Consider the following 21,064-nt stretch of genomic DNA (forward strand, 5'->3'; position numbering starts at 1 on the left):
ACAACACTATGGAAGATGTTGAGTTTTTGGATGGAGATGGATAATTCCACCAATTTACTTACAGTGATATCCAAGCTGCAGTACAAAAATCAAAGAACATTGACACGTTGAATCCTATGAACCCCAAGAGAAAAGGGGTAAAAGAGCAAGGTTTGCTGATTTCGTAAACTTTACAGACCATCAAGCTAAAATAGCTATGGATTGACTCTTTGGTAACATCTCAGATAACAACAGGTGGCAAATTTGACCAAAAGGAAAGATATTCAGCAAAGAAAGAGTTTCGGGAAAGCAGTTTTGCTACGAGCATTTCTACTGAGAGCAAAAGGCCACAAGAAGCAAATGTTAAAGCAGCAAACTACCAAAACATCAAGTGAATTTGTGCCTGTTTGTACTGCCAGCAGTCTCACACCCTTGCTTCTTATAGAAAAATTAAAAGTCAGCAACATAAAGAGCGGTTAGACTTCAAAAGGCCAATGTTTTTGCTTTCTGATTCCTGGTCATCTCAGTAAATCCTGTAAATGAAGAATTTAATTTAAAGAAAGTTTATTAAAACACCCAGACATTCTACACATTGTGAGAAAAGAATGTTCTGGGGCAGCTGAAAAGAAGCCAGCTGATGGAGAGGAAGCGTTTTGTGCTCAAGTTCCTATCGTTCAAGAGACATGTGGCCTTGCAATGGCTGGATAAGAGGAGTGTGTGCTCTCAATAGTAACAGTTAAGATAAAATCTAAAATGAGGAATAAGTACATAGAGGCATATGCCTTCCTAGACCCAGGAAGCACCGCAACATTCTCCACAGATCTGCAAAGGAAGCTAAATGTTAAAGGAAAGCCTCCAAGGATACTCTTAAGCACTATGAGTCAAGATAAGCCAGGGGAACAGAAACCCATGAACAGTTTTGTAATATCAGACCTGGAAGTGTGTGGGCTGGAAGATTCCAAAAATATTGACTTACCCAAGGTATTTACTCATGCTAGTATACCTGTTAATACTGGACACATACTCACACAGTCAGACATACAGAAGTGTTGTTATCTACAGGAAGTGAAGCTGCCTAAGACAGACGTTGATGTAGGCCTACTTATTGAAGCCAATTGTGCAAAGGCAACCATGGTGTGTCATTAATGGACAAAATGGAGGCCCTTATGCAGTGAAGACCGCCATTGGCTGGGTTGTGAATGGACAGATAAGAAAAGAACTAAATGACAGAGGACAAAGAACTATAGTAAACAGTGTTATGCAATAATGCCATGATAAATAATTGATCTCAGATTGAATTCTGAACAGCCTTCTTCACTTCTCATCCAAAGCCGCTCAGATCGCCTCCTGCTCAGACCAGGAGACAGCTGCTTCGGACCATGGGCCCTGCACGGGCCTGACCGACGCACACCCAGCATCTGGAGAGGTCTCTCATCGCCTGGGGAACATGTCCGGGCAAATACAGAGCTAAGTTGCTGTCTTAACCTCAAAATCAGATGCAGGGGCAAAGATCCTGCATGCGAAACAGCTCTGTGTATTTCTCCTCAGCTCATAGGGAAGAGAACCCCAGATTCCGCTGAAAGCCAGCAGCAGAGCCTATGCTATATGCTGAGGAAAACCTCTGCTCAAATCGGACTGCATCCCGGTCAAAGAACATGGCCCCCAAGCTATCCAGACTACGCCGTTAGCCACATGCTGCTGCAAGGCTAACGCTAGCCTGCCATAAGGTAAACCAACAACTTCCTCCTTCAACGCTCCTTCCGTGAATGGCCAAAACTGGACAGAACTGACAAAGGACAGAGGTTTGGGCAGCAAGCTGAGGGTGTAGTTAAAAAGGTTCATTGGGAAATGTCTTGTAAACCGTGTATACCTGGTGTTTTGAACAAAAGGCTAACAATATAGCATTGCTAGCATTTGGTACCATGTCACTGTCGTGTGTTTTAAGGTTTTAACAGAAAGGTTACCTCCATAAGGGTTTCATACATTGATGGGACATTAATGTTTATGTTATCCAGCCACTCATTATGACTAAAAATAAAGCAAAATCTTTCATTTGTTAACACATATTTTTCTCCATCTCCGGGGATAAAGAACTCAATAGGCCCCGTGTCTGTTATAGCTGACACAGGTAGTATTTCGGTGTAGACCTTATGTTCGATAGATAGTTGAGTCATGGGTACGGTGAACAAGTTGAGTTCGGCCAGGGTGCATTCTGATGATTTCTGATGCAAAAGAGCCATGATTGATTTTTACTGAAAATACTAAATCAGTTAAATATATCCTTGCTCGCAGCAGGCTTCCTCCTCCTAGGCTTCATGTTGCGAACTGGCTTGTTCTTCTTCCTCGGCGCGCGTTTTTGTGAACGCCAAACACGCTGCCCCGGAGGTCTCTTTCTCTTATTGACAAAACCATAACCCCTGAACCCTCCTGGTTATTCACACCTGTTATTTTGGTCACTGCTTTACCTATGACGTCCGAGGCAATGTTTGTGGCCGCCTTTTTCAGATGGGGTTTCGCTATAGCGAAGCCGGATTTAACTAGGGGCGATACGAAACAAAATAGTTTTGAAAATATGGATCCAATCCCATGCCCGTACATAACGGGAGTGCCATAGGAACCAGGTAAAGCACCCCCAACCTGGCTTTGGTAATAGGAGACGAAATGGTGTGGGTCCTCTCTCAGGAAAACCATGTTTTCTTGATTTTTTTTCCCCCTTCTCACGTTTTACAGCGCTTAAGCGTTGCTGATGTGACTGGTGGCACTGCTAAGAATGATTCCAGCCACAGTCCTGTGTTTTTATATGCATATTCTGTTTTCGTCTAAACGCTCGATGTAAGGCCGCGGGTCTGGAATGCAGCTTCACAATGCACTTTCGTTAGTAAATTTCACTGGGGTGTTCTGATCCGTTTTTATTTCAACTTGTATATTTTCCATGTGTTTCTTGGCAACAGGAATATAGTGGGGTTTATGGAAGATTTCAGTTATAACATCTCCAAATATACCTCGGACCTGGACGGTTCGCAATAGCGGTGCATGAATATCACCCACCATCTGTGAGGCAACAACGTCGCTGTATAAATACAAATGATAGAAGCCAGCCCTAAAATCTATTGGGTTAGGGGCGTGCCAGTGGTCAAATTTGACCCATTTTCCGGGTTCCATTCCAAGCATGTATGCGATTGGAGCGGGAAAGCGTAGGTGGTTCTGAGCTCCGGCTTGAAATTGGAGTATGTTGGCTATGCGGTTAACTTTGAAATAAATATCAGAATCTATCTTTCTCAGATGGGCTTCAATCTCTGTGATAAGCTGATTCAAATTAGTGTAGTATCCGTTTCCAATCTGTACACGCTGGATTTTTCCTCGTCCGCTTTCCGCTATTCAAAATAAGCATTTTCTGAGGGGACGTTATGCCATGTGTGAGGGTACGAAACATCTGTCAAAGCCACTTGCCACTGACATTGTAAATTAATAGGCTCTGCTAAATCCACCCGGAAACTAGATATGCTATTATCCTTAAAAACGTCAACGCTTGCATTGGATGGTAGCGTCAGATGAAACCCTTGGTCCATCCATGGTGCAATGTCAGCCCTCCGGAGAGCAGCGCCTTGTTTTATACATCACGCAGGTCATCGGCTTTCACCCAGCTGGGTGAATTTTTCCATCACCAATTTTTCCATCGTACTAAGACCTGTCTGACCCCCCGAACGGTGCGTTTGCCCAATATTTCACCCACTTGATACATTTTGTTTTTTGACAGTTTTACCTTTTGAAGCTCCTCCGTGTAAAAAGAACCTCGGACGGGCTCTCCGTCTAAATCTTTCAGCTTGAATTCGGGAGGCGATCGCTGTAACACTTCTGTAACTGTAAAGATTTCGTTCGTGAAACTCTGTTCATATTTTTTGTCAAACACTCCGCGTACCTTGGAGATTCTGACATGGTCGCCTTGCTTAAACGCCATGTTGAGTTTTGTACGGCGTTTGGAATTAGTCCCATACAAATTTTGAAACACCTGAAAAGCGTTACTAGCGGTGACTTCCACAGGGGCCGTTTTAATACTCGAATGATTGCTATAGTTGTAACTTTTGACCAGATCTTGAAGCACATTTACATATCAGAGAGTGTTGTTTGCTGTAAAATATCTCCACATTCTCGATTTCAACATACGATTAAACCTCTCAACAACCAAGGCTTTTATTTCACTAGCCGTGAAAAAATGTTCAATACCATTTTTATCCATTTACCGTCGTCAGTTTGAAGTCTCTTCGGAATTTCACTCTCCTTTAAAACAGACTGGAAAGCTTTTACGACATCGGACGCTGTTTTCTTTTTTAAAACTCTGATGTAGGCTCTTTTGGAGAATACATCAATAACGGTTAATAAATAATTGTAACCGTCATTTTCTTTGGACAAACTCTGCATATCACAAAGATCTGCTTGAAACTGTTTTAGAGGTCTGATGACAAACACTCTATTTCTAGGAAATCTTATTCTCGCTGGTTTATGTAAAGAATATGCATCTTGTTCTGATAAAAAGTCTTGAACCTTTTCAACTGGGACCTTCTCACCAGTTTCACTTTCCATAGCCCTCTGTAATTTATCTACTCCGCCAAAAGAACCAAGGTGAGCAGGTGTGTAATATACATGTTTTATTAACTTTTCTTCAGCCATACCTTACCACACACATAGTGATGCTAAATGAAGGAAAAGACGCCTGTATTCAGGGTTTTTATATTTTTTATTAACATAATCAGGAAAGAAATTACATTCATTTATTATACCACAAAGTAATTGTAAAAAAAAAAAATTATATACAAAGGTGTAAACATAAAACAAATACAATGCAAAGACATTCTTTTAATATGATGTCACAAACACTCACTTAATATATTTAAAAAGAAAGACTAAAGAAAACATGCATGCTTTAGTTTTAACGCCCCCGCCAGTAATCAAAGGCGGCTAGAAGCTGATCTCTGAATTGAGAGCTTTCTTCAACGGCCAGACCAAACCATTGAGGGGGTCGTACACCTGCTTGACCAGCGTCAATTCGTACAGATATGCCTGTGCGACAGCATTGACTGCGTCATTGTCTTGGTGGATGTTGCGTGCGGCTAGAAAGTGTTGAATGGCTCCGATGAAGCGCTCATTACAAAGCATCAGCATTATACGGTAGTAGTTGCTTTCAAAGAACCCGTCCTCAATATCGTCAAGGCATTCATGGTCTCTCAAACTCGGACGATCGTAAGCACACCCATAACATTTATCGTGCATAAACTTGTTGATGGCTTGGCGCAAAAGATGGTACACCACAGTTTTCACCGCTCTGATGAAACCGAAATGAATCCATCCATCGTATTCATCGGCCCCGGTGTCGGCCTCTCCATGGGTGGGGGAAAGTTGCGAGTTCTCAGGCTGCGATGGCTCTGGGGAGGCCGGATCACCCTGCCCGCAGGGTAGCTGTGAATCCTGCAAAAGCGCTGGGGTGGCTGGATCTCCATGGTCGTCAGGGAGCTGAGTGTCATCAGGCAGTGAAGGGGCCGGGGAGGCCGGAAGATTTGTGGTTTGTGAATCTCCGTCCTGGGTCGCCATCTGAGGTGGCTTGGCAGGAAGCCCGGAATTCTTATCCCATAAAATAAAGACCTCTCGGTGTAGGTTCGAGCCTCCGGCAGGGGGCTTGGACCTGTCGATAGTGTGCGTCTTCAGAGCCGTGAGGATATTTTCGCTCCCACTGTCACTTAGGGCAGAAGACGATTTAGGAGTAGGTGAGGATGTGGGTGAAGGAAGGTGGTACAGCTCCGGGGAGAATTTGTAGCCATCCGTAGACCTGTGCTGCACCGATGATGAAGCCTTTGAATCGCTGCCACCGGTCACTCCCCATTCGAGATCTCTCTTGGTTATCAGCCTCCACTAGTTCCCTTTGATGAGCTTCAAATCCCGGTCACCTCAGTAAATCAGTACATACTCTGTTGCCGTCAGACCTGGAACTCCACCGTCAGAGCCCTATTTCAGACTGCAGAGCAGAACAGAAGATTTGCCGACCAACGTAGGACCCCAGCTCCACTGTATCACCCCAGTCAGAAGGTCTGACTCTCGTCCAAAGACATTATCACCAATCCTTCAGCGAAGAAGTTAGTCCCCCGTTTTACTGGATTGTATGAGATTGAGAAGATCACCAGTCCATCCACTGTCCGTCTCCGTCTGCCTCCTCATTCTCGAGTCCATCCAACTTTCCACATCTCCCAGATTAAGCCTGTTCTTTCTAGTGACCTCTGCCCTCTGGCTGAACCCCCTCCTCCCACCCGGGATGATGAAGGACACCAGATTCGTGGAATTGTGGACTCCCGTCGTCGGTGTAAGGGTTACCAGTACCTTGTCGACTGGGAGAGCCGCGGTCCTGAGGACCGGTCATGGGTGTCCGGTTCCTCCATTCCTGATCCTGCCTTGTTGGATTTGTTTTGGGCCTCCTGCCCTTCCATATCCGCCTCAGGGCCACCAGGTGGCGACCGTTGAGGGGGGGTGGTGTCAGGATTCGGCAGGCTGTGCTGCATGCACTCTTCTTCTCTCTTTCAGGTGATCAGAGTTGACAGGTGGGCGTGGCGCGCACCTGCAGCTCGTTACGACCTCTTAGCGTAGAGTTAAAAGCAGGTTGCAGCCAGTTGAAGGACGCCAGTGTGTTAACCCGTTGTGGTACGCTTAGTGGCCACTCTCTCTCGACAGTTCCTTGTTCCTGCGTGATTCATGTTCTTGTTATCGGTTCTAACTCATGTTTCCTGTCTCCTCGTAGTTCTCTTTGTGTTTTGGATTACTCACCGACTGCTCCGCTAAAGCTTAAGTCTCAACCAAGCTCCTGAATCCCTGTGCTCAGATTTTGCTCTGGCGTTCCCCTCGAGCCCCCTTGGCTATTACCAAGTCGGACAAGAGAACCCCCTTCCTGGATTCAGCCTGGTTCCTTCGGATGCTCTCTGCTTCCTGCCTCCGCTGTGGTGCTGCTCGGGCTTCCCGCCTCCGTTCCACCTGCTAGTCCTCCTATCACTCAGTCACCTAGTTCCACCAAGAGAAAGAATCCGTCTTCCACTCCGCTCCCCCCGGATAGGTTGCTCATACCTGGCGGTAAGCGCAGCATCACACATTTGGATTTCCGTACCAGCCTTAGTTTAAACTGTTCCTTTCTTTCCACAGAGTCTCTGGTGGCTCACTCAGTGAGCATTACTTCTTTGTGTACCCTTGAGCCAAATAAACATCTTAAACTGCTTTTGTCTCCCGTCTGTGTTCTGCGTGTGGGCCAAACACCTAAAAACCATGACAGTCGGGAATTTGATGCAATCAACTGGGTTCCCTTATATGGGACATTTTTGACCAATCGGTATAATCTGACCCAGATCCTCATTCATACCGGTAGGAGCTGAACTTTTAAGGAAAAAAATCCAGAACCCCTCATTGTTTTTTCTAATGAAATTAAGATTACCCTCTCTTGTGCTGGGTTTGATGGCTTCGATGCCTATAAAAAAAATACAATGATGGTGACTTTCCATGTTTTTCGTTAAAATGTCTTTCCAAAAATGTTAAAAAACAAAACAACTGGACTTTTTTTTCTCAAGAAAAGACTTTTTCTTTCACTAACTGTCCTAACATCAAAGATGAATTAGGCTAATATTCACAGTACAATACCCGACAGGCCGAGGGTTGTTTAATTAAACACTGAATAACTTAAAAACATGTAATTATAAAAATAATAATAATTATTGAACTTTATTGATCTCACAATGGAGAAATTCACTTCTGCATCTTAACATTGGCAGTGGGCTGCCACTGTGCGGTGCCTGGGGAGCAATCAGGGGTTAAGGGTCTTGCTCAGGGATCCAGACACTGAGCTATATTATACACTGGAGTGCTAATCGCTCCGCTGTTAGAACGAGTCGCTTTGAAGCCACCAGCCGGCATATTGGTACTCCCTATTTTCCCCCAGTAACTAGGGAATATGTGCGCTGCAGCATCGTATAACGATGGTTTTCTCATGTTCAGGGGGGGCTTAAGACGTTTAAAATGTCAAATGCCATATACTTTTATGTTATGTTCTAAAACTATCAAGTACTGAGAAAGTCATGTGCTGAAATATTTTGCATTTTATTCATTTAAATATATCTATATAACATTTATAAATATATAGCAATATACAAAAACATATATTTACATATATGTATACATATATATACATATACACAGTGGTTAGAGCACAAGTGTACTGCTCTAACCACTAGGTCACCACTACACCACCTTATTTGTGCATTATCTGTTAGATAATATGATAAGCATACTTATGAAAGTGGGCAAAAAAATTATTGTTTTCTTTGTTGAATATTGATCCAGTGCAAAATTAAGATTAAGTGTAACTCACCCCCAAATCAACTTTTTTTGCCTATAAACTTCAAACAGGGTTGTCTTGTAGTGCTATCTATATATCCTGGTCATTATTTTGACAAGTAAGTGCATTTTTGTTAAAATCCTGCTTTTGAGTCTAAACTCATCAGTGTGGCACCTTCCTAGAATTAAACGGTGTTCTTGCATTGAATTTCAAATCCATTGCTATTGGTTCAAAGGTTTTTGTCACATAATTTGGAGAAACTGACATCAAACTGATGAGACTCTAGCCTGCTAACTTCTACAAAGTCTCCCTCAACCTCCGATGACGAGGGGGGTGAAAAATCCTCAACCCCGGACCGTGGCATAACTATGAGGGTAACTCCGCTCCCTTTCCCGCTTATCCCCACATATCCCCGCCCAATTTGGTGGAATTTAAAAAATTTGGCTTAGGGTGGGATTTTTCCTTTAAATAGGAGTGAGTTACATTTTAAACGCCTTGTAATAGAGACTTGCGACTTGATTAAATACATTTAATTTTACATGTGATAGAGATAACCAAGAAGCACTAACAGGCCAAACAAGGATGCTATCACCTACCCCAGGCAGGATCTTCAGGTTGTGTAGAGCATTCTGTGCTTCCAAGGCTGATTTTCGAGTAAAATATGTTATAAAACAGCAACCTGCCAAAAAATAAAGGTGTGTTAAAACAAGATCTGGATTTAGTCTTGATGTCTAAGATTAAGCTGCAACACAAAAGATAAAACATTCTTGTCAAAACCAAGATAAAAGAGTGAATATAGATAATTATCTTGTTGCTATTATTTCTTACCACATCTTTTGACAGTGTTTGAATTAAGACACTACTCTGCTACAAATCATTAGGAAATTTCCATAAAAATCAGTGCTCGTATTCACAAAGAATCCTTAACCCCAAGTTTCACATCCTCTGTGCTTGGATATGTCCGTTCCATGACTCCATGAGTCCATAGAAAAGCAACGGCTACTACATCCGTGGTTACTCCATCTAGCGGTGCTCCAAAGTTCCTTGGAGCCCAAGGAGCTCATGTGCGAGAGGTATGAGTTCATGCAATCTTCGGCATTACAAGCAGAATGCAAAGAATCTATTTGGAGAAGATTACTGTCATGGTTTAGTTTTGACTCGGCTTTTGATTACTATTAGTTTTCTGTTTTTCCTCTTTGTTTGGGTTCTAGTTAGGATTTGACTTTATTTATTGTTAGTTTTAGTTTCCTCCTTCCCTTCTCACCCAGCTTTCACTTCCCTCCCTTTGCAGTCAGTCACACCTGTTGGTAATTAGTCAATGAATCAGTCAGACTCATTTCACCTGCCAGCTTCCTTATTTAAATCTCCCTTTGTTTCACTCCAGTGCCAGTCCGTCATCATTTAACACCTACTCCTCGCCTGTCGGCCTTGTTTGCACCTTCTGACCATTTGTTTTCTGCCTTAGTGTTTTGATTTGTGTTTTTGCTGGTTTCTGGATCCACCTGTCTCCCCTCTGCATCTCAGGCTGAGTTTCTGGACCGTGTTGACTCATCTGCAAGTATTCACCTGGAATAGTTGTTATCCTGCTATGGTTCTGGTCTTCAAGTACCCTGTCCTGCTGCTAATCCTGCTGTTACTCTGGAACTCCAAGAACTCATTCCCTGCCATGCTGAAGTGCCTGCTACTGAGCTCTGGTTAGCTCTCTGCCGTGCTGTGAATTCTCTGTCATGCTGAAGGGCCTGCTGCTGAACTCTGGTTAACTCTCTGCCAAGCTGTGGATTTTCTGCCGTGCTGAAGGGCCTGCTGCTGTGCTCTGGCTAACTCTTTGCCGAGCTGCGGACTCTGTTGCCTAAGTCGTTCATGGACTATTACTCCGCTCTGTACCTGCCAGTCAGCTCCTGCATCCTTCATCTCCGCCTGGTTACAGACTCTGGTTTTCATATCATCATCATTCACTGCTTGCAATAAACTCTCTTTAAACCAGCTCTGTGTGTGCGTGCTGTGTCTGGGTTCATCCAAAGACAAAAGGATGAACCCGAGCACACACAGAGCATGATGCAGGAGCTGGCAGGATCCGCTCCGCCTCGGCCCGAGGTCTCTGGGGGTGCCATCTGCCTCTGGATCTATTCCGCCTCAGCTCGGGGTCTCCGTGGATGCCATCCGCCTCTGGATCAGCTCCGCCTGGATCGCAGTTGGCGATGCCTTGCCTCTGGTTCGTCTCTCCGGGGTAGCAGTCGGTGATGCCCCGCCTCTGGTTCGTCTAGCCGGGGTCGCTGTTCCGCAACACCCCGCTTCTGGTTCATCTCGCCGGGATCACTGTTCGCGATGCCCCGCCTCTGGTTCGTCTTTCCAGGGTAGCATCCGCAACGCCCCGCCTCTGACTGCTCCCCGGGATTACTCTCCACGAAGCCCGCCTCCAACGCTGCCCAGCATTAAAAGACTGCGCTTCATGTCGTCGCTGCCCAGCGTTAACTGTCGCCGCTGCCCAGCATGTTAAAGACTTTGCTGCCCAGCACCTCCAAGTTTCTGTCTTGTTCTTTAGGTCCTGACTTGTTTTTTTAGTTTCGGTTCTGCCCTAGTTCTCTACTTTCTGTCTTAGTTTCGAGTTATTTTTTGTCCTCGAGTTTTGAGTTACTTAACCTTTTCTAGTTTTAGAATTATTTAGTGGGTCTTAGATTTCTTAGTGTTCTTTTCTGTCTTGCCTCTTGATTTCTAGTTCTGCTTTAGTTTCTAGTACTTGTTTTAGTATTCTAGTTTGTCTTAGTCCTGAAGTTCTTTTTTTTCCTTTAGTCCTGAAGTTCCTGTCTTGGTTCTGTATTTTAGTTCTTTAGGTTCTGTCTTATTTTTTTATTTTTATTGATTTATTTTTCTCTTTCTCTGTGCGATACGGGTTCCTGCGCGGTACGGGTTCCTGCGCTTTCCTGGCGCTCATTAAGGTCCCGGCGCTCATTTAGGTCCAGGCGCTTGTAAGGTTCCTGAGCTCCCCAGATATGAGCTGTGTTACGCTCATTTGTTTTGTCTTGGTCCTGGTGTTCTTTAGTTTTTTTTGCCCTCTATAGTTTCAGTTTGGTTCTGATTTTCCCTGATTCCCCTGTTCTAGTTCTCCTGAGTCCTCCTATGTCTTCTGTTTGCCTAGTGTTTAGTATTCTAGATTTGCCTCTAGTCTTCCTAATTTTGCATTTTTCCTATAGTTTTGCTTTAGTGTTCTGTTCCATTCCTAGTTTTCTAGTTTTGTTTTGATTTTCTAGTTTTTGCTTTAGTTTTTCTTTATATTGTTTTCCCTGCCCTAGTTTTGCCTGTGTTTTCTAGTTCTTGGTTTGATTATTTATTTTTGTCCTGCATTCTATGGGCTCCTGCGCTTTATGGGTTCATGCGCTTTCTCAGCGCTCCTTAGGTCCCAGCGCTCCTTAAGGTCCTAGCGCTCATTTAGGTTCTTATCCCTGGTTTTGAGCTTTACGCTTTTCTTTGTCTGGTTCGAACCTCCTAGTTTTTGTTTTGGCCTCTGTATCTTAGTATTTAGATTTCTCGGTTCTCTGGCATGTTAGAACACCCCTTTGTATTTGTAATTCTCGGTTCCCTGGTGTGTTAGAACGCCCTCTGTCTTCTGATCTTTGACTTTGTATTTTCTGGCTTGTTAGTACGCCCTCCATTCTTGTTCCCTGGCGTGTTAGGACGCCCTCCGTTCTTGTTCCCTGGCGTGTTAGGACGCCCTCTGTTCTTGTTCCCTGGCATGTTAGATCACCCTCCGTTCTTGTTCCCTGGCATGTTAGGACTCCCTCCGGTCTTGTTCCCTGATGTTTTAGATGTTCCTGTTTCCCTCACACCCCGGCGTTTCCCTTACGCCCTGGCAGGTTTTTCCCCTGGCGTTTCTGTACGCTAGTTGTGCTCCAGTGTTTCCGTACGTTGTTGAGCCTTAGTGTTTCAGTCCGCCTGTTTTCTGGTGTTTCTGTACACTAGTTGTGCTCCAGTGTTTCGGTACGTTGTTGAGCCCTAGCGTTTCAGTCCGTCTGTTCCCTGGCGTTTCAGTACGCCTGTTTGTTCCCCAGGTGTTTCGGCGCTAGTTGTGCGCCAGCGTTGTCGTACGTCTGTCAAGCCCTAGCGTTTCCGTACGCCTGTCCCTTCCCTCTGACGTTGTGTACGCCTGTTCTTCCCTCTGGCGCTGTTGTACGCCTGTTCCTTCCCTCTGGCGCTGTGGTACGCCTGTTGCTTCCCTCTGGCGCTGTCGTGCACCTGTTCCTTTCCTCTGGTGTTGTTGTACGCCTGTTCCTTCCCTCTGGCGTTAGTACGCCTGTTTTGCTTGTTTTGCCTGTTCTGCTCTCTGCCGTTAGTACGCCTGTCGTGCCTGTTCCGCCTGTTTTGCCCTCTGGCGATGTACGTCTGTATGCCCATTATTTGCCCTTGTTTTGTCGGTCAGCATTTGTTAGAAGCCCTTTTTGTTTACTAGCGTATTAGACATTTTTTTGTTTGTTTTCGTTTTTCCTTCTTACTTTGGTTCTCACTGGTTAGATTAGTTTTAGTTTTGACTCTAGCCCGCCATCCTTAGCCTCCCTCCACCCACCTTGGTTAGATTAGTTTTAGTTCTGAGGGACAGTTAGTCAATGGGGCAGCTTGAACTGTGTACACTGCTTGTCTTCAATGTGCATTTTTATATATATAAAGTATATAAATTGCTTGGTCTATGCACCTTGTCTGTTTGTGATTCTGTTTCTGCATCTGTATGAAATAGTCAAGCCTCTGAGTGGCTTTTTAAGATTTGGAAAGTTGGTTTGTTTTAGACGTGGTATTTACCACTTGAGCTTCTGTATTTTGTTTGGAGCTCGTCTAATGCCTTTCTGCCTTAGGCGAGCTTAGAACTTCATCCATCCATCCATCCATTTTCCAAACCGCTTTATCCCTCATGGGGTCGCGGGGGTTGCTGGTGCCTATCTCCAGCGTTCACCGGGCGAGAGGCGGGGTACACCCTGGACAGGTCGCCAGTCTGTCGCAGGGCAACACAGAGGGACAAACAGGACAAACAACCATTCATGCACACACTCACACCTAAGGACAATTTGGAGAAGCCAATTAACCTAACAGTCATGTTTTTTTGGACTGTGGGAGGAAGCCGGAGTACCCGGAGAGAACCCACGCATGCACAGGGAGAACATGCAAACTCCATGCAGAAAGACCCAGGGTGTACTTGAACCCAGGACCTTCTTGCTGCAAGGCAACAGCGCTACCCACTGCGCCACTGTACAGCCCAGCTTAGAACTTCTCTATTCTATTCCATCCACCATTGAGTTCAGTGCAAGGATTGCATCCAGCTTGCAGTTTTGCTAACCAAGCTTTTGAGTCTGTGTACACAGCCCAGTTTAATCCGTCACACATTCCCGGCAGCCTTACCACGACCAGAACAGCTGCTGAGATTTTCCGAATTTGTTTATATGCCAAGTAACCATAAGCTCCAAAAAGCAAAAACCCTGTTATCATAAATCCAATTATGTACAAGAGACAGTGTCCAGTTTCATGGGCGGCTCTTGGTCTTGTTCATAAGGCTGGTAGCAGATTGGAAAAAACTGTTCTTGTGGCATGAGGTTTTGGTCCTGATTGACAGCAGCCTCCTGCCAGAGGGAAGTGTCTAAAATAGTCTGTGACTGGGGTGCAAGCCTCAAAGTCCTGGAGGTGTACAGGTCTGGGAGGGATGGAAGATTGCAGCCAATCACCTTTTCTGCAGACCGGATAACACGCTGCAGTCTGCCCTTGTCCTTAGCGGTGGCTCCAGCGTACCAGATGGTGATGGAGGAGGTGAGGATGGACTCAATGATGGAGGAGTAGAACTGCACCATCATTGTCCTTGGCAGGTTGAATTTCTTCAGCTGCCGGAGGAAGTACATCCTCTGCTGGGCTTCCTTGGTGAGGGAGTTGATATTCAGCTCCCACTTTAGGTCCTGGGAGATGATAGTTCCCAGGAAGCGAAAAGACTCCACAGTGTCAATTGTGGAGTCACAGAGGGTGATGGGGTTAGCTGGGGCTGAGTTCCTCCTGATGTCCACAACCATCTCCATTGTTTTTACAGCGTTGAGCTCCAGGTTGTTCTCCCTGCACCAGGTCGCCAGATGGTCAGCTTCCCACCTGCAGGCGGACTCGTCACATCAGAGATAAGTCCGATGAGAGTGGTGTCATCCACGAACTTCAGGAGCTTGACAGACTGATGACTGTCAAGCTCATCAGTCTGGTGTACAGGGAGAAGAGCAGAGGAGAAAGAACAGAGCCTTGGAGGGAACCAGTGCTGATGAGCTGTAAGTCAGAGTCATGTTTTCCCAGCTTCACGTGCTGCTTCCTTGTTAGACAGGAAGTCTGTGATCCACCTGCAGGTGGAGTCCGGCACATTCAGCTGGGAGAGCTTCTCCTAAAGCAGAGCTGGGATGATTGTATTGGAGGCAGAGCTGAAATCCACAAACAGGATCCTGCCGTAGGTTCTTGCAGAGTCCAGGTGCAGACCTGTTGGCTCTGTAGGCAAACTGTTAGGGGTCCAGGAGGGGATTGGTGATTTATTTTAGGTGTGAAAGCACAATGCGCTCAAAGGACTTCATAACCCCAGAGGTCGCCCTGACAAAGAGACCCTTTGTCTGTCGAAACGACAGTAGAAGTTGTTCAGGTCGTTTGCTAACTGCCTGTCGTTCATGGAGTGGGGGGCTTTAGGCTTGTAATTTATTATCTGCCTGAGGCCTTTCCAGACAGAAGCAGAGTTGTTCGCTGAAAACTGGTTTTGCAGCTTCTCAGAGTACAGTCGTTTAGCCTCTTTCACCACCTTGCTAAACTTGTATTTTGCATCTCTGAATCAGCATTTATCCCCACTTTTGAAAGCCTTTTCCTTCTCCAACTTTAGCCTTCTGAGTTTTGCTGTGAACCAGGGTTTATCATTGTTGTAACTCACCCTGGTTTGTGATGGAACGCAGCAATCCTCACAGAAGCTGATACATGATGTCACAGCCTTTGTGAACTCATCCAGACTGTTGGTAGCAGCCCTGAAGACATCCCAGTCAGTAGAGTCCAAACACGCCTGAAGATCTTCCACAGCCTCACTGGTGCACTTCTTTGGTGTCCTCACTACAGGTTTGCAGAGCTTTAGTTTCTGCCTGTAAGCAGGAATCAGGTGAACCATGATGTGGTCAGACTGGCCCAGTGCTGCACAGGGGACGGCGTAATAAGCATCCCTGACTGTGGTGTAACGGGTGATCCAGAATGCTCTCCTCTCTGGTCGGGCATTTAATAAACTGTCTATATTTAGGAAGTTCATGAGTGAGGTTTCCTTTGTTGAAGTCACCAAGGACAGTAACTAAAGAGTCTGGATATCTCTGCTCCACATTCAGTATCTGGTCTGCAAGCGTGCGCTGTGCGACCTGCACGTTTGCGTTCGGCGCGATATAAGCACTGACAAGAATGAATGAAGCAAACTCGCGGGGTGAATAAAAAGGCTAACAGTTTATGATGGATTATATGAGTATATGGGTCACGCTACCCACTGCGCCACGAGGGCGCCCCTCATTGAGAAAAGTTTATCAATGGCTTTGAGCAACCAGCTAGCCAGATCCATGGTTTGCAGTTCAGATGATTTTCAGAAAAAGGCTCAAAGAGTTACAAAGCGACATAAGACAGAGAGCACAAACAGGGAGTATACGGGAGAGGAGAGAAGAAAAATGTCCATCTTCACAGAGAACCAAAACAGAAAAAAGGCATCACTTTGAAGTGATACCACAACAACAAATGCTATCATCACCCACACATATGAATAAGTATTTTGTGTGTGTTTGTGTGTGCATGCATTCTTCTATTTACAGCTGAGCAAGAACATTTATTGTTCAGTCTACAAGTATGGACTGTTCTTTGGTCCTCACTTTTTTCTGGGCAAGGAGTTAGGTTTAGCATATCCCTCATATACTGGTAAGGGTCAGGGTTAGGCCATAGAAAATAGAAAGGCTTGAAAATGCATTGGAAGCTTATGGAAGTCCAGGCATGAACAAGGACGTATGTGTGTGTGTGTCGGGGGGGGGGGGGGGGGGGGTGCTGACTGACCTTTGCTCTGTGGTGGATTCTGGCTCCGGTCTCGCAGGATATTTATCTCATAGACTGCTCCGTAAGGTTCGAACAGCTCACGAAGCTGCTCCTCAGACCAAGACCGTGGGATTTGTCCCACAAACATCTTAATAGCATCAACATCTGGTTGATCTGGATGATCCAGAGATCTGTTCATCTTCTTCCTGCTGGAAATACAATACATTTTCAAGGATGCTAAACTGTAATGTGAAAGTTCTACTCTGCTTCGGAAGGGTCTGCTGAGTAAATTATTTGTCTAGTTATTTTTCTACTATAACTTAACTTTGTGTGATATGCATTTATTAGTTTTATTCATGAGTGTGGGTTACAGTATACACTTTGAAAATTAACTTTTCTTCATTCATTATAGAAATAATATGAAGACATGATTTAACAACAAAGTCCACTCTGTTTAAGACCGAGAAATAAAAGCCGTTGGGGGGCCTTATTCACCAGGTGAGAGGTGTTCACAGTTCAGGAGAGGTCAGAGGAGATGTAAATGCCCAGGAACTTTATGCTGTTCACACGCTCCCCCACAGTTCATCTCCCTGTATATATTCAGAGAGAAGCATGTTCATTCTTCCTGGACCTTCTGAAGGTCCAGGAAGAACCTTCATAGTCATGATGTGTTTAATAATGTTCTAATTTCCTAGTTACCCACAGCTTGTTATTGGGGTAACATTTGACAGTTTTTGTTTGTACCACAAGAGAGGGACACAGAAGTATTTAGTGATGCACTCTGTGAGCTCTTCGTTGTCTTGCCAAGGGACTCACAAAGTACCGACTACTGGCCTCAACCCAACCCATCAATGTCTCCATGGCCCTGTCTTTCCACCTCCTCACAGTTTTTGAGGTAACAGGCAAGCACCTTACTGGCTGCACATAGCAAGGAGAAAGGAAGGCCAGATTATAGTCTGACTTTCCAAGTGATGGAAGAGAACAGCTGTAAGCATCCCTTACATTAGCATAGAACATACCTATTGTTTGTCCCTCTCTGGCGGGACTGCTCCCACCAGCGAGGGACAAACAGTTGGGTCCAGCTTATTGGTTGAAATCACCAGAGACAGCAATGAAAGTGTTTGGGTGCTGACTCTGTGTCCAGACTATTGCAGAATAAATTATGTTACATGTCATCCCAGGATTTACAAAGGGGTTAACATACACCATCACCTTGACAAAGTATGAAAACTCCCTCAGCACATAATATGGGCGTAACCCCATGACACAATTCCACATCCGGTCCACATATGCACTCCTTCACATTATCTGATCTGGGTTGCACCACCGGTTGCTCTTACTGCTACCATGACAGTCTGTGTCTTCTCAGATCATGTGGAATTCTGCCACAGAAGCATTATTATGCGGTACGTCCAGGTGTAGCCATGTTTTAGTAAAGCACATGAAACTACACTCAATATTACTTTTGATTTTGTGACAGTGCCTTCAGCTCTTCCATCTTATTTGCAAGCAATCTAACATTACCCATTACAATTACAGAAAAGTTTGGCTTCAAACTTCCTCTCTACCAGCCTCAGCTGTTTCGAAGCCTTTCTTTTTCTTGGTCACTTTTTATTTACCCTGTATCCTCTGTGTATTGTGCCACCATTTCACAGGTATTCCTGTGGGGATATTGCAGGTTTTTGGCTTCAGGGTTATCTTCTGATCCCTGGTGTAAGCTATATTGTCGGAGCAGAGTACTACGACGATGCAATCCTCAGCAGACACAAAAAACAGACATAGAAATGTCGAGTTGGAAGCATCTGCATTAGACTGCACTGTGGGTTAAAAACATGAGCTTTGCATATCAATGCATATGCTTTCTTCAAATGTTGAGTTTTTACTCATAAAGTATGGAGAATGTCATCCATTTTTATTTATTTTTTCAGAAACTTCATGGTGACATGACCTGGTTTCAATCCAATGTAAATAAATAGACCAAATAAAATGTAGCCCCTTGACAATAACAATAGCCCCTTTTCCATTACAAGCCCTGCCGGGCTCTATTGTATTCTACTCCTGCTGGTTTGGATAAATAAAAATAGAGCACAGCTTATTTCTGGTTAATCATCTGTACATTTTTCGGCATCTAACTACTCCTGCATACTTCAACCGATTTAAACAATTTTCATATCAAAACGTTGAGCTCGTTCAGGACATTACTGCTATGTCCTTTGGTAATTATAACTTTTATAATATTTAAAATATTAAACTTTTTGTGAGTTTTTTTCTCTCATTGAAATTGATTGGAGAATTCTTCAAATTCTTCAAATATTTCAGCTTTTTGACAGCTTACTGCTTCAGCCTACTTTCAGCTAGAAACACCATTCTACTTTTAATATGTTCAAATAACCTTCAGCTATCTTCAGCTACTTCAGTTTTTTTATATCTTCTACCATTTTCATATAGTACATCCTTAAAATAATTTTGCATTTTCATGAAATTCAGAAAAATTAATGCGTTGCTATGGTTGCTAGGGAGTTAATTTAGAGTGGCCACTCTACCGTTCCTATAGATTTTCCTTCTCTAAACAACTTCTTCTCACTCGCTCAATTTTCAGTCTATTCACATAAATTATACATCAAAACATAGAAATTTTTGTCTGGATTCTGGAAATGTCACCATCAGAGGTGTGGGATTTATAGATTTTTTGCAAATCACCCCAGAGCGGCAAAAACCCCTAACGCTCTCCAATGATTTTCTATGGAGGTGCGGTGAAAAATCACACCTGACATTCCCAAGCAACACATGTTTTCGCATCGTTGCTACTCCTAAACCGTTTGATGTACAAGCATGAGACTTTCACACATTCATCTCCAGACCCTTCTGGCACTCACTAAAAAGGAATTTTGTCGATAAATGTTACGGTTTTGCCGCAGGAACAATTTGTTTGGGAGTAGCGTTTTGGGAAAATGCTAAAACAGGATAAGACTTCCATCCCCCCAAATGAGGAACTATTCTACATCGTCGCTACTCCTAAACCATTTCATGTACAGGCATGAGACTTTCACACATGTATTTTTTAAATTCCTTCAAATTTTTTCAAATTCCTTCAATTTTTAAATTTTTTCAAATTCTTCAAATCTGATTTCAATGTTTTCTGCATCTTCTGCTCAATCATTCTGCAGACTAGCATTCTCACTCGCTGTTACGCAGGAAAAGCTTTTTCTAGTTATCAGTGAGAATGCTATACAGCATTCTCACTTATTAAGTTCCTTCAGGTCTTGATTATTATTATTCCGTACGTTTTTCGGCATCTAACTACTCCTGCATACTTCAATCGATTTAAACAATTTTCATATCAAAACGTTCAGCTCATTCACGACATTACTGCTATGTCTTTTGGTAATTATAACTTTTATAATATTTAAAATATTTAACTTTTTGTGAGTTTTTTGCTCTCATTGAAATTGAATGGAGAATTCTTCAAATTCTTCAAATATTTCAGCTTTTTGACATATTACTGCTTCAGCCTACTTTCAGCTAGAAACCTCATTCAACTTTTAAAATGTATTAATAACTTTTGGCTATTATGGTATGTTTCAGCTTTTTCATATCTTTCACCATTTTCGTATAGTACGTCTTTAAAATAATTTTGGCTTTTCAAGAAATTCAGCAAATAACATGCATTGCTATGGTCGTCAAGGAGCCTCTTTTAGAGTGCGCACTCTAGAAATTCAACAAATTCTTCTTCTCCGAACAACTTCTTCTCACTCGCTCAATTTTCACCCTATTCACATAAATTATACATCAAAACGTAGGAATTTTTTGTCTGGATTCAGAAAATGTAACCATCATTGGTGTGAGATTTATAGATTTTTCGCAAATCACCTCAGAGCGACACTAACCCGAAACCTTCCCCATTCATTTCCTATGGAGCGGTTTTCAAAAATGACACCTGAAAATCCAAAACATCACATGTTTTCGCATCGTCACTACTCCTAAACCGTTTGATGTACAGGCATGAGACTTTCACACATTCATGTCCAGACCCTTCTGGCACTCACAAAAAAGGAATTTTGTGGATAATTGTTACGGTTTTTCTGCAGGATCAATTTGTTCGGGAGTAGCGTTTTGGGAAAACGCTAAAACAGGATCAGTCTTCCATCCCCCCAAATGAGGAACTTTTCTACATCGTCGCTACTCCTAAACCATTTTATGTACAGGCATGAGACTTTCACACATGAATGTCCCGACTCTTCTGGCACTCACAAAAAAGGAATTTTGTGGATAATTGTTACGGTTTTTCTGCAGGATCAATTTGTTCGGGAGTAGCGAATGTGCAAAATCCTTAAAAAGCTTTGGAGCTTCATTCTTCCACATCATCCACTTTTTTACATCGTCGCTGTGCCTACACCGATTTTTGTACAAACATAAAAATGACCTCCATAGTCCTCAAAAGCCTGCTGATACTCACAGTGAAAGAATTATTTTGATATCTCTTATGTAGCATCCCGGTTGAAAAGATGGTCTCTCAAACTGATGGTTCACAATCCTTTTATTGAAAAGCCTTTCTTGTGAACACACCGTAAGAGCTGCATATACAAAACAAATACACTATTACTAACTCTCACAGTATGTTTCTTTTACCATTTAACATTGCCCTTTAATGTTTTATTATGCTGTGAAAATAAACTAAATGATGTACAAAAT

General features: G+C 43.7%; 2 protein-coding genes across 2 annotated transcripts in view; both read right to left on the reverse strand.

The window, feature by feature from the left end:
* LOC105922190 (CUGBP Elav-like family member 1) overlaps positions 1-21,064 on the reverse strand; it is a gene marked incomplete at its 3' end in the record, with an annotated part of 75,746 nt that overhangs the window by 11,824 nt on the left and 42,858 nt on the right. Inside the window, exons 2-3 of the mRNA XM_036129154.1 lie at positions 16,394-16,578; positions 8,935-9,017 (exon numbers count right to left, since the gene is read on the reverse strand). Of these exons, the coding sequence (XP_035985047.1) occupies positions 8,935-9,017; positions 16,394-16,578 (268 nt within the window). The remainder of the gene's footprint in view (positions 1-8,934; positions 9,018-16,393; positions 16,579-21,064) is intronic.
* The window catches only part of LOC110368919 (general transcription factor II-I repeat domain-containing protein 2A), a 40,538-nt gene continuing 35,979 nt past the window's right edge, over positions 16,506-21,064 (reverse strand). The window contains exon 2 of the mRNA XM_036129153.1: positions 16,506-16,581. The gene's annotated coding sequence lies outside the window, so the exon portion shown is untranslated. The remainder of the gene's footprint in view (positions 16,582-21,064) is intronic.

Source organism: Fundulus heteroclitus, unplaced genomic scaffold (assembly GCF_011125445.2).
Source record: "Fundulus heteroclitus isolate FHET01 unplaced genomic scaffold, MU-UCD_Fhet_4.1 scaffold_142, whole genome shotgun sequence".
Classification (NCBI taxonomy): domain Eukaryota; kingdom Metazoa; phylum Chordata; class Actinopteri; order Cyprinodontiformes; family Fundulidae; genus Fundulus; species Fundulus heteroclitus.